Source organism: Clinocottus analis, unplaced genomic scaffold (genome assembly GCF_023055335.1).
Source record: "Clinocottus analis isolate CAN_PGR_092001 unplaced genomic scaffold, fCliAna1.0.p SCAF_37, whole genome shotgun sequence".
Lineage (NCBI taxonomy): Eukaryota > Metazoa > Chordata > Actinopteri > Perciformes > Cottidae > Clinocottus > Clinocottus analis.
In genome coordinates, this window is record NW_027176120.1 from 812,379 (window position 1) to 825,437 (window position 13,059).

The 13,059-nt window shown below is 48.0% G+C and overlaps 1 protein-coding gene across 1 annotated transcript in view; it reads left to right on the forward strand.

The window, feature by feature from the left end:
- Positions 1 to 13,059, forward strand: part of sorcs3a (sortilin related VPS10 domain containing receptor 3a) — a 196,481-nt gene that overhangs the window by 138,743 nt on the left and 44,679 nt on the right. Inside the window, exons 5-9 of the mRNA XM_068596421.1 lie at positions 4,313 to 4,386; positions 5,515 to 5,579; positions 6,194 to 6,312; positions 11,481 to 11,570; positions 11,964 to 12,143. Coding sequence (XP_068452522.1) covers positions 4,313 to 4,386; positions 5,515 to 5,579; positions 6,194 to 6,312; positions 11,481 to 11,570; positions 11,964 to 12,143 — 528 coding nt within the window. The remainder of the gene's footprint in view (positions 1 to 4,312; positions 4,387 to 5,514; positions 5,580 to 6,193; positions 6,313 to 11,480; positions 11,571 to 11,963; positions 12,144 to 13,059) is intronic.

The following is a 13,059-nucleotide window of genomic DNA, read 5'->3' on the forward strand; positions in this document are numbered from 1 at the left end:
GTGATAATGGTGGTGGTGGTGATGATGATGATAGTGGTGGTGGTGGTGGTGATGATGATGATGATGATGATGATGATGATGGTGGTGGTGGTGGTGGTGGTGGTGGTGATGATGATGATGATGATGGTGGTGATGATGATGGTGGTGGTGGTGATGATGATGGTGGTGGTGATGATGATGATGATGATGATGATGATGATGATGGTGGTGGTGGTGGTGGTGGTGGTGGTGGTGATGATGATGATGGTGATAATGGTGGTGGTGATGATGATGATGGTGGTGGTGGTGGTGGTGGTGATGATGACGATGATGATGATGGTGATGATGGTGGTGATGATGATGGTGGTGATGATGATGATGATGATGATGATGATGATGATGATGGTCAGGACCAATGCAATGGTTTGTACGTGTCACAGCGTGGACAGATACAATCCAGGGCTCATAATGCTATAGCTACATGCTATTGCCTTGAAGGTGATGATGTCATGAATGTGATGCGTCACATGACGGATCACCGTTAGTCTGAAGAGCTTCATGTCTCGTCGTTTCTGCTGCGATGGGAAACTAGCAGAGACAGTTTCATCCTCTTTTACCAGTAAAACCCATCTGTCGCTTCACTCCTGCAGGACGTCAGTAGAGGACATTGTTGTGTCGGATGGCGAGATGAGCGGGTGGAGCAGCGTGGTGCGTCTGGTAATGGGTGAAAGCCCTCGAGAACCAGCGTCAGCAGGGTCAGGGACCGCCCCGCGTCGGCCTCCCGTCACTATTTGGTTGTGCAGGTGCGCCGCATTGCATCATGGGCTCTGAGCATGATGGGCTGGCGTTCCCTTCCTGTTTGGCTGCAGGCGGTTTGTGCGGCTCACCGGGAGGCAGCGACATCACGGCTGTTATTGGAGCTGGTGACAAGTGCTGGATGTGGTGCATGCTACCGTAGCTAACAGCTAACAGCTAGCGTGTGCTAGTTTGCAGCAGAACGCCACCAGCAGGCTGAGAGAGCGTCTGAAGGCATCTAACGGCTCCACTGCAGCACTCAGTCGGCCTGTCTGACTGAAGGACACTTCCAAAAGGCTTCAGGTGCTTTGGTTGCAACTCCATGTTCATTTTCCTCAAACATGTCACACACGTCTCTAAAAAGGGAAAATGATGAAATGAATATTTAATAGTTGATGTGTAAACTCTCTTTTGAGAAACTGGAGGTTGAATCAATTTATTTCTGGTTTGAGTTCCGTCTGTTTGATTAATTTAACTTCCTCCTGCAGATGTTTCATGTCAAGTTCAAGTTCAGGCGACACAATGTTTAACAGTCTTTCTACACAACATTGTGCGGTCCACGTGGTGACACAACCTGCTCCGTTGCCTGCAGGATGCTTGAAGTAGAGAGACGGAGAGACGAGTTCTGATTGGTCGCCTCACAGAGCGTCATCGGCTCTGAGCCGCAGAGGAAGACTTCTGGCTTTGACTCCATTCATATGAATTATTACTGAAACTAGAAGATTACTGGCACTTTGGGAAAAGATGATAGTTCCCTATGTTGATGTTCATGTTTTCATAACTTAGCTTTACTAGCATATTATTATTATTATTATTGTTATAATATAGTTCTATTAACTGTCTAAAAAAATATATATTGCACATGCATGTCGTATAAACTCATAAATATTCTTCTGAGCATCGTTTGTTTCACCTAATTTAAAGTTTTAGTCTTCTGATAAAAAAATGACATTAGTTTTAGTCCCATTTTGATAATTTGAGAATTAGTCAACAAGAAAACGAAATGTGACGGATGTTGTTGTGTTTTTTGTGTTTTTTAATGTTCTCTCCTGTTCGACGTGCAGCTGTCACCTCTTCAGGTTATTACTGATAACCTGAAGAGGTCGTCATGTCCACATCATAAAACAGCTGATGTCCTTTGAGGAAAAGAGCGAGCTGGATTATTATGAATGTTGTTTAGTGGAGAAAAAGACACAAATGTCGCACAATAAAAGAAGCAAAGACAAAACAGGAAATGAAGTAATTTGAGCTCTACAGGAAGTGAAAGATAACATGAAATGTGTTGTGTGTCAACCCAGATCTTATTCTTATTGTTCATCATTCATTTCACTTTAGTTCTGCTGTGTTAATCTTCTTTCTACACACAGACACACACAGACACACACAGTAATAATCAATAGATGAGTTGTTCATGAGGTGGAGCTCGCGGGCGGCGAGGCCGCGGACCGCAAGCGCAAATCTTTCTAGCTCCTTTATGAATGTGTTTGGGAGGCGAGATTGATGATGATGATGATGATGATGATGATGATGATGATGATGATGATGATGACAGGTCTGCAATAAGCAGAGGGGTCCGGGGATACCAGGACTATGAGCAGTCCATTGGTTCTAAACGTAGGAGAACTTTCTGAACAGAAGGTTGTTGGTGTGAGTCTCGTGTGTTGTGCGTGTGATGTCGTCTGCGTATGAACGTCTTCATGTTCATCAGCTTCAGCCTGAAGGTCCTGCTGGAGGTGAATAACAGGAGAGCCATGGAGGCCTTTCCTTGGCTCTGCAGAGTCAGACCTGCCGGTGTGACTCGTGGTCCGATGAGCTGGGAGTTCCTCTCGGTTCCTCTGAGCTCAACGTCTGTGATGATGAATATTCAACGTCTGTGATGATGAATATTTAACGTCTGTGATGATGAGTTGACAAGCAGTTGCTTCATTAATTGCTTGTTTTATCTTCTAGTTTTTTTTCTTCCCATTTCCGTTGTGGAAAACAAACGCTGGTCTCTGCAATGACTCGCTCCTCATATGTTGAACAACACGCAGTCATTCCCAGAACCTTCAGCGGTCTCTCGTTACCTGCAACCTGTTGCACAACTCAGGCCGAATGTTTCCCACCATCAGCACGAAGACATTGAAGGCATTGAGTGTTTTCTGCCATTCCTCAATCACGATCTGAGCTTCTACCCTTTTGCTGCTTTTCTTCTCTCGGCGGCGGCTCGTGATCTACGGACGCGTGTGGAAACTATGAAGCTTACTTTGTGACAGCTCAGAGGCTTTAAAATTTAAGATGTCATTGAACTGATGGATGGAGCGAGGCGAGGCTGAGCCTGCCCGCTGGCTTCATATGTCACTGTCCGAAGTGATGAGCGACTCGCCGCCGCCTGAAGGCTCCAGCGGGGAGCGGCATGACGGAGGTTCAGGGAGTCTGCAATGTCCAGCTGCCGGTGGGTCCTGCATATTTAGACTGTTCAACTGCGTAAAGGTTAGACACATCTTTGCTCCCAGCTGACACTGGACTGTCGCCTTCACGGCACAGGACACTGAAATAAAGGCGTCGGTCTCCTGCCACGCCGCATCACGGCCGAGACCTCCACACACACCTTTAAGGAAAGATCACATGCTGGACTCACTGTGTGATGGAGATGGGGTTTGACACGCATATGTGAAATACAAAGAGCACGCCAATTTAAAATTAGAAGCAGCACACGGCCCCGGCGTGATCGGCGCCCTCGCTGTCCGTGTTTGGAGGAAGCTGCTGGACCGTCGCCTGCAGATGGAAAACTCAGCCTCTGGAGAGAGAGTTCCCCTCGCCGGTCTGACGAGTGCATTTGCAGCGGTGTGACTGGTGTGTGAGCGAGTGTCAGCTTTACTGATGAAGGCAACAACAGGACCGTTAGCATGGAGCTCCACTGGGGACACGAATGCTGCGTCTCCAACATCCATCAATACAGCGTTATTAATTGTTCTCCCATCCGAACACATAATTAATACATGGAACCGGGCCAGTGGCTACGTACAGTACACCTTCCCGTCACTGCAGCTATACATCACTCCTCGTGCCGCCCATGTGCGCTCACTCTGCAGGACCTTTGTATTGATTGGATGCTGAAGAAGCAGTGTTGTGTTTTCAGGCTGAAACCCACTGAAGCAAACCAAAGGATGTGCTGATCGTGCTAAAAGTGGCTCTATTAATGTCATGTTTCGGTTTTAATGAATTATTCCCATTATGTGCTTTGTCAAAACCCACATCTCTCATTTGTAGGGGGGGGGGGGGGTAGAGACATCACATTGTGACAACATGTGAGCTCATTGTGCAGCAGCTCAGCGCTGTGTGGAGATAAAGCTCCACAGCAGCAGAGCGGCCTCGAGCCTGGAAGCATCCACCACGCCTCAGCCTCCATCGCTGTCACATGGAGATCCTGCAGGCCGCTGAGGAGCCGCTCAGGAGCCGCTCAGGAGCCGCTCAGGAGCCGCTCAAGAGCCGCTCAGGAGCCGCTGAGGAACCAACGTCCACCTCGCTAACAAGAACAATGCTTCTGTCTCCACAGTTGTACAGCTCGGTGGACTTTGGAAGAAAATGGCAGATCATCCACGAACGTGTCACACCAAACCGATTCTACTGGTGAGTCATCCTCACACACACACACACACACACACACACACACACACACACACACACACACACACAGGTCTTGTGCTCCGTTCCTCTCCTCCAGAGTTTTGTTTACTCAGGATGCAGGACCTGTTTCCTGCGTTCTGAGCGTTTGGGCGGCTCACACATCATGTGACTGGAGATGCTGCTGAATTCCTGCAGCTTCGCTCTGATGCAATCAGGCAGAGATTAATCTCCTCCTCCAGAACACACTTAGCATTCAGCGTCCGAGGGCACGTCGCAGTCTACTTCCTTTCTCACACGCGTCCTGCTCATATCAGGCCTGCTGCACAGAAGTATAACATTATTATTTTTACATCAACTAGAGCAGCAAAGCGAGGTGTTTTTTTATTTTCTGCAGATGCACGCATGCAGATACAGAATCGTACGTGCAGTTTGAGGAGCTATGACTAATAATGGATCCGGGACGACCCTGTCACTTCTCATCCAGTCACTGCTCGCCCCCCTGCAGTGCAGCGCCTTGTCTGAAGTGCACACTCATCACAGCAGCCATTGCTCCTCTCTGGGGGGGGGGGGGGGGGGGCAGACTGCCGGTGGCCTTATCCACTCTTACTTGCATAGACCGGAGCTGCTGTGGTTTAATCCTAAATAATGTGTACGATCTGTTGCCGGCTTTGCGCTCCGCCTCCAGCCGGCTGCATTCAGACGACGGCTTCCTTAGTCTTCAGGGGAAGTGGAATATTTCCACAGTGGGAACGCTGCCTCCATCCAGACTCGTCCACGGGAAAAGAAGGCAGGAAGAGATACCCGGCCGTCAGGAAGAGAGGCAACCTGCCCTGATGGAGACCCTGCAGATTGTAAAACTTTGCAGTCAGAGAGCGTTGGGTTGCTGTGGATGTGTTTGCTAAAATATGGTATTTAGAATATGGGGAAACATTCTGGTACTCTCATTTACTGTAAAAAGAAATGCAGTTAAATCAGGAGCAGAATGCCGTTGTTGTACTTTTCCCTGTTTCCTCTCCCACCTTCCTGTGAGCTGACAACTCTCTGCTGCTTCTGTCTTCTTTATTCTCTCTTCACATGCCTTCTATTCACGGTATGGTTATGCATCTCTCTACGTGTGTCCTTCTCTCCAAGGTCTGTGTCCGGCCTGGACAAGGAGCCAGACCTGGTACACATGGAGGCTCATACAGCTGATGGAAGTGAGTGTCTCCTCCACACACATCAGACACCAGTGATGAGCAGGCATCTGTGGGAATGATCCCCTGGAGGAGAGAAGGCATGGCCAGGGTAACAGCACTGGAATAAACCAGTGCATGGATCTGGATTAAAATGGCCTTTCTCCTCTTCCTTCACTCACTGAATGTCAGCATATAACTGTGAAGGGCAGCAGCAGCGAGGTCCCTACAGGTGCTGCAGGTGGAGATGTTCATGCTCTGTGAGGCATAAGCATTGCTGTTTTCTCATATCATCGAGGTGTGACTGACAGGCTGAGACGCTTGTTTGTGGTATCTACACATGATAAGAACACATCTGGTGCTACAAAAATAAGTGAATTAGTCAGAGAAAATGTCAGACTGCATCGTGTATATATATATATATATATATATATATATATATATATATATATATATATATATATATATATATATATATATATATATATATATATATATAATTGAGAAAAAACAGCAACCTTTCAAAGACGCTCTCAATACATCGTTGTATGGATCAGGTATTAATCCTGCAGCTGTACGATGAGAAGCATTCAGGAGTCATAAACGTCATGTTTTCTGTTTGTTTCCCTGTGCAACAGATGTGCAGTACGTCACCTGCAGAGCTCCAATGTGCACAGAAGCTAACAGGAACTACCCGTTCCCAGGATACATCGACATCAGCTCTTTGGTGGTTCAAGATGACTACATATTCATACAGGTACGGCTCGACTGGCTCGCTCACCTGGTCAATGAGGGGTTCTGGTTTGCAGACATTTCCAACCCTGAGTCGGATGGAAAGTTCTTCCGACATGGTTCCAGGACCGGAGAAGCCTCCTGTACGCTCACAATGCCAGATCGATGTCAGCGAGTCTGAGTCTGAGCACATACCTGATGTCACGGTACCATCTCATTTACATGCTCATTTACATATTCACACGTTACAACATGTGTCTCTGTACATACATCCGTTATCAAACACTCCACAATGCTACATAGTCAACAACACGTCAGTGTTGAGGAGAGCTAGCTAACGGCTAGCTGCACTTTTAGCACTGTCCCTCTTGCCGAAATAAAGAAGCTAACGGAGGTAGCATCCATCACATCACGAAATGTAAATGATTACGCTTTCATGATGATTTCAAATGTAACGTCGTAAAATGTTTCTGATTTTAGTTTAACAGCTTGGATAAATCCAGATGTTTGAAGGAATTGTTTTCACAGGAATATGAAATATACATTAGAGCGTGAAAGAAAAGATTGTAGTTTTAAAGTTACTCGTTGGGTTAGGAAAGGCTGAAGTTGGTCACCATCATGAGCTCCACCCAGACTGAAGTAGACTTGTTAAAGGTGTCAGCAAACAGGAGTAAAGACCTGGACAGGTTTCTGACTCCCTGGAAAATACTTCATCCTCATGTAAAGGGTGAGAAAGTTCACTGAGCAGTCAACATGTGAGGAAGTAAAGAAGATGAAGATGAAGGTGATTGGGTAAAACTATCAGCTGGAAGTGGGAGCAGAGCTGAGCTCAGATGTCTGCTGGGTGTGAAAAACAGTCCTTTACACAAGAGAGCGCTGCAGGCCTGTGGGCGTTGTTGCTATGGGGTCCATCCCTGCGTGCATGTGCGATCGTGAAACGTTCTCTTTGCGCCTCGGTGCTCGACAGAGGAGCTCCTGTCCGACACTGAGACATGTATCAGCAGTCGGACATAGTTCTGCTCCCATTTCTTCTCCAGCGTCCATAGTGGTGTCTGTCGGGGCCTGATCGGCTTCTCCCTCCCTCTGACCTTCATCCCAGCCAGGAATGCTGCCTCTGCAGTGTCACGGGGTCGCGACCCCTCAGGCCTCAGCTCCGTGCCCGTTTGCCTGAGTGAGAGCTGCAGCCTGAAGCGGAGGTCTTCACAGCCCTTCGTGTTGACGCTGACGAGATGGCAGCTGGGCAGATTGTCAAGAGTCTCTGCTGAAGAAGGAGTTAGACGTCTCCAATCACAACTTCCCGGAAATCTGGCTTGGCAGCTGTGGATGCTGATGATGATAAATGATACAGGTCCAGACTGCTGCCTGCTGCTGAGGCGCTGCTGGCAGACCACGTGAACCTGCTCGCAACTTCTGAGACGTCCACTGGCAGGCGCCGCTGTGACCTCCTTTCTCCTTTTTGACGGCGGATTTTTCCAACCCCGAACACTACGCTGCCTTCACCGAGGGAGCAGGTGCACGCTCACCTCACTGGACCAGTGAGTCACTGTGATGGCGCTCTCCCCGGAGCCGGCCACAGACATCGGGTAAGCTGTGACGGCTGTCCTCACACTTATCGCGCGGCAGTGTCCAGAATCACGGCACGCCAAATAAAGATGCAACAGGACATCTGGCTCCACATATTGCGGCTTCCCCCAAGATCAGATGCATCGGCTGCGTGCTCCATCCTCCTGTGATCGGCTGTTTTGACCAGTCCTGCAGAGCGCTGCAGCTCGCCAAGCAGAAAGAGTGAGAAGACACACTTCCTGCAGCAGCGTCACAGAAAGCAAGATGCTCCATCTGGTTCGGCCTCATCCTCTGTAGCAGAGATCTCCTCCTCCAGAGATCTCCTGTAGCAGAGATCTCCTCCTCCAGAGATCTCCTGTAGCAGAGATCTCCTCCTCCAGAGATCTCCTGTAGCAGAGATCTCCTGTAGTAGAGATCTCCTCCTCCAGAGATCTCCTGTAGCAGAGATCTCCTGTAGTAGAGATCTCCTCCTCCAGAGATCTCCTGTAGCAGAGATCTCCTCCTCAGGTGACGGACGGCCCTCACCTGGTCACACCCGGCCGTCAACAAGCCACAGCTTCGGCGACGGCAGGATGAGGGAACTGCTCGCTCATTCCAGCTGAGCTCAAAGACATCGCGGCTCATTTCAGCGACGCCCACTTTCCCTTTAGATTTTCCTCTCCACAGTTTGCTTGTGCTCCCGCTGAGCATTCTTACAGGATCCACACAGAGCAACGCAGACACAGCAGCAGGCGCGACGCAGTCACTGCCTCGTGTCTTCACTCCTAACAATACACTTTGAAATGTGCGTTCGACGGCCTCCGTCAGACTCGTGTGCGGCAGCCTTCCCGCGGGCACAGCGGTGCAGAACGCCAACCTGACGGCAGCGTCACCAGCTGCTCCTCAGGTGTGTAAACGCTCACTTCTGATGCCGCACAGCACCAGAGAAACATCTTCACACGCAATATGTAAATCACTTGGCTCGACTCATGTACCTTAAGTCACTAAACGTGTCATTAGTGAAGTACACGACAAACACACTTCATCCAAAACACAATCTTTTACTGTTGTTGCAGAAACCTAACAAGTAATGTTGTTGCATAAAGTAAACCTAAAACATGTTAAACGTGCTGAAATCAATTTTGGAAAGAGACCGTGTGCATGAGCAGAAACTCCCTTAGATTCCATACGGACCCGTAGGAGTAAAACACTTCTCTAGTCTCACGACCGCTTCATCACTACATGATGACATCATTCACCCATTCACACCCTGATGGGAGGAGCCACGTCAGGACCATCAACCATTCATACTCTGTAGGCGCGGCTCCGGGAGACGTTCAGGGTTAAGTGTCTTGCTCAAGGACACATGGACACGAGCTAGCGGCACCGGGGATCGAACCGCCAACCCTCTGATTGAAGGACGACTCCGCTCACCACTGAGCCGCAGTCTATTAACACTCGTCCTCATGTGAAAGCTGAACACAAAGGGAATATGTAAAATCATTTTACGATAAACTCAACATGCGTGCTTTGTTTTGCTGTGAGTTTTAATATTCATACGCTGCCCGGTGCGTCCTATTAATCATGATTTGTGCGACAGAAAGATATGAAATGGTAATGTCCTGAATTCCAAGTAACACAGATGCAATTCATGGGTGGTATTTTAATTCTCTCTACAGCGTGAATATTATTTACTTTGACATTGTGCAAATGAGGTTTCATGCATTTAAAAGTCAACAGGGAAAGTCAGCATAATCACACGGCCGGTCCACAACAACTCCCATTTCATTCAAATGCACCTCCACCGTTGTTGTGTTTAAGATGTTCCAGCAGTGCTCAGGAAGAAAGGTTAAGTTATGAAAGTCAGGTAACGTTCTCTGCTGACCTGCATCTCCTCCCAACGGCTGACTCACTTCCCTGGATGGAAAAGAGCAGTTCCTCCACTTGTGAAGCTCTTTTCCTCCAGACAGACAGAATACACATTTCCTCCTGAATGAAAACGTAAAAAACAAACTGTTGCAACAATATTACACCAATGATATATAAATATATACAGACACAGTTAAGAGTGAGAAGATAATTATACTTTTCTTCTTCAATACTTTGGATGCAAAGCTGAATAAAGCTAATGCTTTTATTTATGCTAATGCTTCACAGAGACCAGTGCTCTGGTATACAATCAGTATACTTGTGTAAGTTTGTGCTTCTGTAATTGTTCCTACAAACAGTCAGCTTGTATCTTTTTGTCTGCTCATGCATCCTGATGTATTGAAGTGCAGCTGCAGCTTCTTGCCGCTGCTCAGCGGGCAGCAGGTGTACTGCAGCATCGGTGTGAAGGTGTTTGGTCCCAACATGTTTCAGAGGAGAACAGGATGGACTCCGCTGAGCCGCCAGCGCTCGAGACAATGAGACAGAGTTGTTCTGTAAAGATCCTTCAATCCCGTTTGACCTCTCTGACGTCTTCCAAGGAAACTCACGGCCGCTCAGCCTGAACCTCCCCTTCAATGCTCGCACCCCCACATTTCAACAGGAACGCGTCACAGGCCAGAGACCCTGAAAGGGACGGAAGAAGCACAAATCAATCACACCAATTCCTCTTAAAGTTCAAACCGCCTCTGGTCGCCCTGCCATCGATCTCCTGCTCCTGCACTGCATTGCATGTGGGTCTGCACTGCTCGCTGCTGGCCGGCGATATTTCCTCACCTTGTTTTGTCTCTTCAAAAGCGTTCAGAGCACTTCCAAGACCAGGGAGGAACCAGCCGCCATCCAACATTGATACTGATGTGGTTTCTCTCCGCAGAGCCACGTGTCGGATCTGAAGGTTTCCTCGTAGTGCATTTCATGTTATTGATAGGAGGGAAAGGTGTGTTACGGGTCTGTGGCCTCACTTGGCTGTGTGTGTGTGTGTGTGTGTGTGTATTAAGTGCTTGGCTTCGGCGTCCTCGAGGCTAAAGACACCCAGCGGCCCTGTGCTTCCTCGCTGCAGAAGCTTACATCAACAGCTCGGTGTGTTTGCTAAGCGTCTGGACCGTTATGGACGACTTCTGTTGCTCTTCGCCAGTTGGTTAGGCAACTTAAAGATTTCTCTTGACAGAGAATAACGAGACTATTGATTGTCCCACGACATATTTACCAAAGTCCACTTTGAAAGCAGCGAGCAGAGAGAGAGCAGCGTCCTCTGAATGCAAGTCAGGAGATCACTACGGATGGATAAGAAAAGATGAACTCTGTATCCAGCAGCACATGGGGAGAGATGGATGTGCTCTTTTAGCCTCCTCTTGGATGGATTGGAGGAAAATATGATCGTGTGTCAGTCACGAGGTTACACATGAGGCCTTGAGCTGCCGTTCAGCCGCAGAGCTTCATCACCACAGTGCTCAGAGCGATGGTGGCAGACTCTTTAAACACAGGCACCTGATCACCTGAGACCGGCCCACGAGGCGCTCTGGAGCCGGTCACCCAACACGACTCATTTACCTCAAACACACTGGCCCCTGACCAAACACCAGAAGTTGAGAGTGTGAACTTGTTAATGATATGAGCATCGCGTTGAGAAAACCAGGCTCATATATCACAAAGCACCAGATAATAGAGGGAACCATTGTATGTAATAATCAATGCCTGAAATCATTTGTGCTTGATGTGTTGTAGGTTCCTACCTCAGGACGAGCCACATACTACGTGTCCTACAAGAGAGACTCCTTCATACAAATCAAACTACCCAAATATTCCCTGCCCAAGGTAAGCTGCTGCTTTTTATTTTATTTTCTACAACTTAATGATATTAATCTGCTCTAATTTCAGAATGTCACAGAGTTAATTAATCAAAGACTTAATTAAGTACTCCCCTTGCTGTTGCTGAGATCTTTTGAGTTTGAAGCTGTAACAACAGTGAAGTTGACGGATCGGTTAAGAACGTGTTGCGCTTCAGGCGATTCACCACATCTTAGCTTCAGTTGTTCCCCCTCAGACGCTGGCAGACACGTCCTGTCAAAGTCATGGAAGCTCTGTGCGAGAGAGCCCATGTTGTACTGTATGGCATTGATCTCATGTCCCAGAGGGTCAGCGTGTCCTGAACCGTCACCGCTCCACTTCCACTCTTAACTCCTCTTCATCTCGCTCGCTCCCTGCCAGGATTTACACATCGTCAGCACCGATGAGAAGCAGGTCTTCGCGGCGGTGCAGGAGTGGAACCAGAACGACACCTATAACCTGTACTTGTCCGACACCAGAGGGATCTACTTCACCTTGGCCATGGAGAATGTCAAGACCACCAGGGGCCTCGGGGGGAACCAGATGCTGGACCTGTACGAGGTGGGTTGTATAGATTGGATCTATGGGAAGCTGCAGGGACTATTGCTTCATCCCTGCTCCTTAACACCACCCATGAGGTACATGCACGAGGCAATGCACACAAAGAAGCTTTGATTTCTTTCTTCTGGTTAAAGTGCATCAGATGAGATGTGTATGTGCCATTGCCCTGAAGGACTGGAGACCAGTGCTGCCTCCGTACTGTGGTGAATTCTTCCTGGGAACAGATATGACCTCCTCACATGTAACGGCACAAACGTTTAAACTAACACCTAAAGATCAACCTAACATCTCATAACTACCTGATCGTTTCTGCTGATCAGGGTTCTGAATATTGGGTTTCATGTCACAATCCTTAATGTGTATAAAAGTGTTGTTCATAATTTAAGAATGCATTTTAATATATAAGATTTAGCACGGTCATGATACTATAATAATATTCTAAAATCAAGTTTTCATCGAGGTTTGTTGACTAGTGAATGTCAAAATACGTTTGGTTCTTCCTGGATTTGAGTCTGAGGCGGTCGTTGTGTTACGTTAGCTGGTAACTCTGCTGCCTCCTCAGCAAACTCTGTAATCACAATGCTAACATGAAGCTACGTTTGTTAACCAGGTAGTTTTACCTGAGTGTGCATCTCTTTCATATCAAGCTCTCCCCACAGACGCCACTCAGTCCACTCGAGGTCCAGGCTATATGCTACAGCTAACCGCTACAGCTAACTGCTAACCGCTACAGCTATACGCTACAGCTAGCCGCTACAGCTAGCCACTAAAGCTAGCCTCAAGGAGAAGTGTAGACATGAGAAGGGTAAAAATATATTCCCGGGTCATGAACCAACGGTGGGGAACAGCGGCCTGTGCCAAGTGAAAGGAAATTGCCTCATTAGGATTAATCTTCAGCTCCGCGGTGAGCGACACC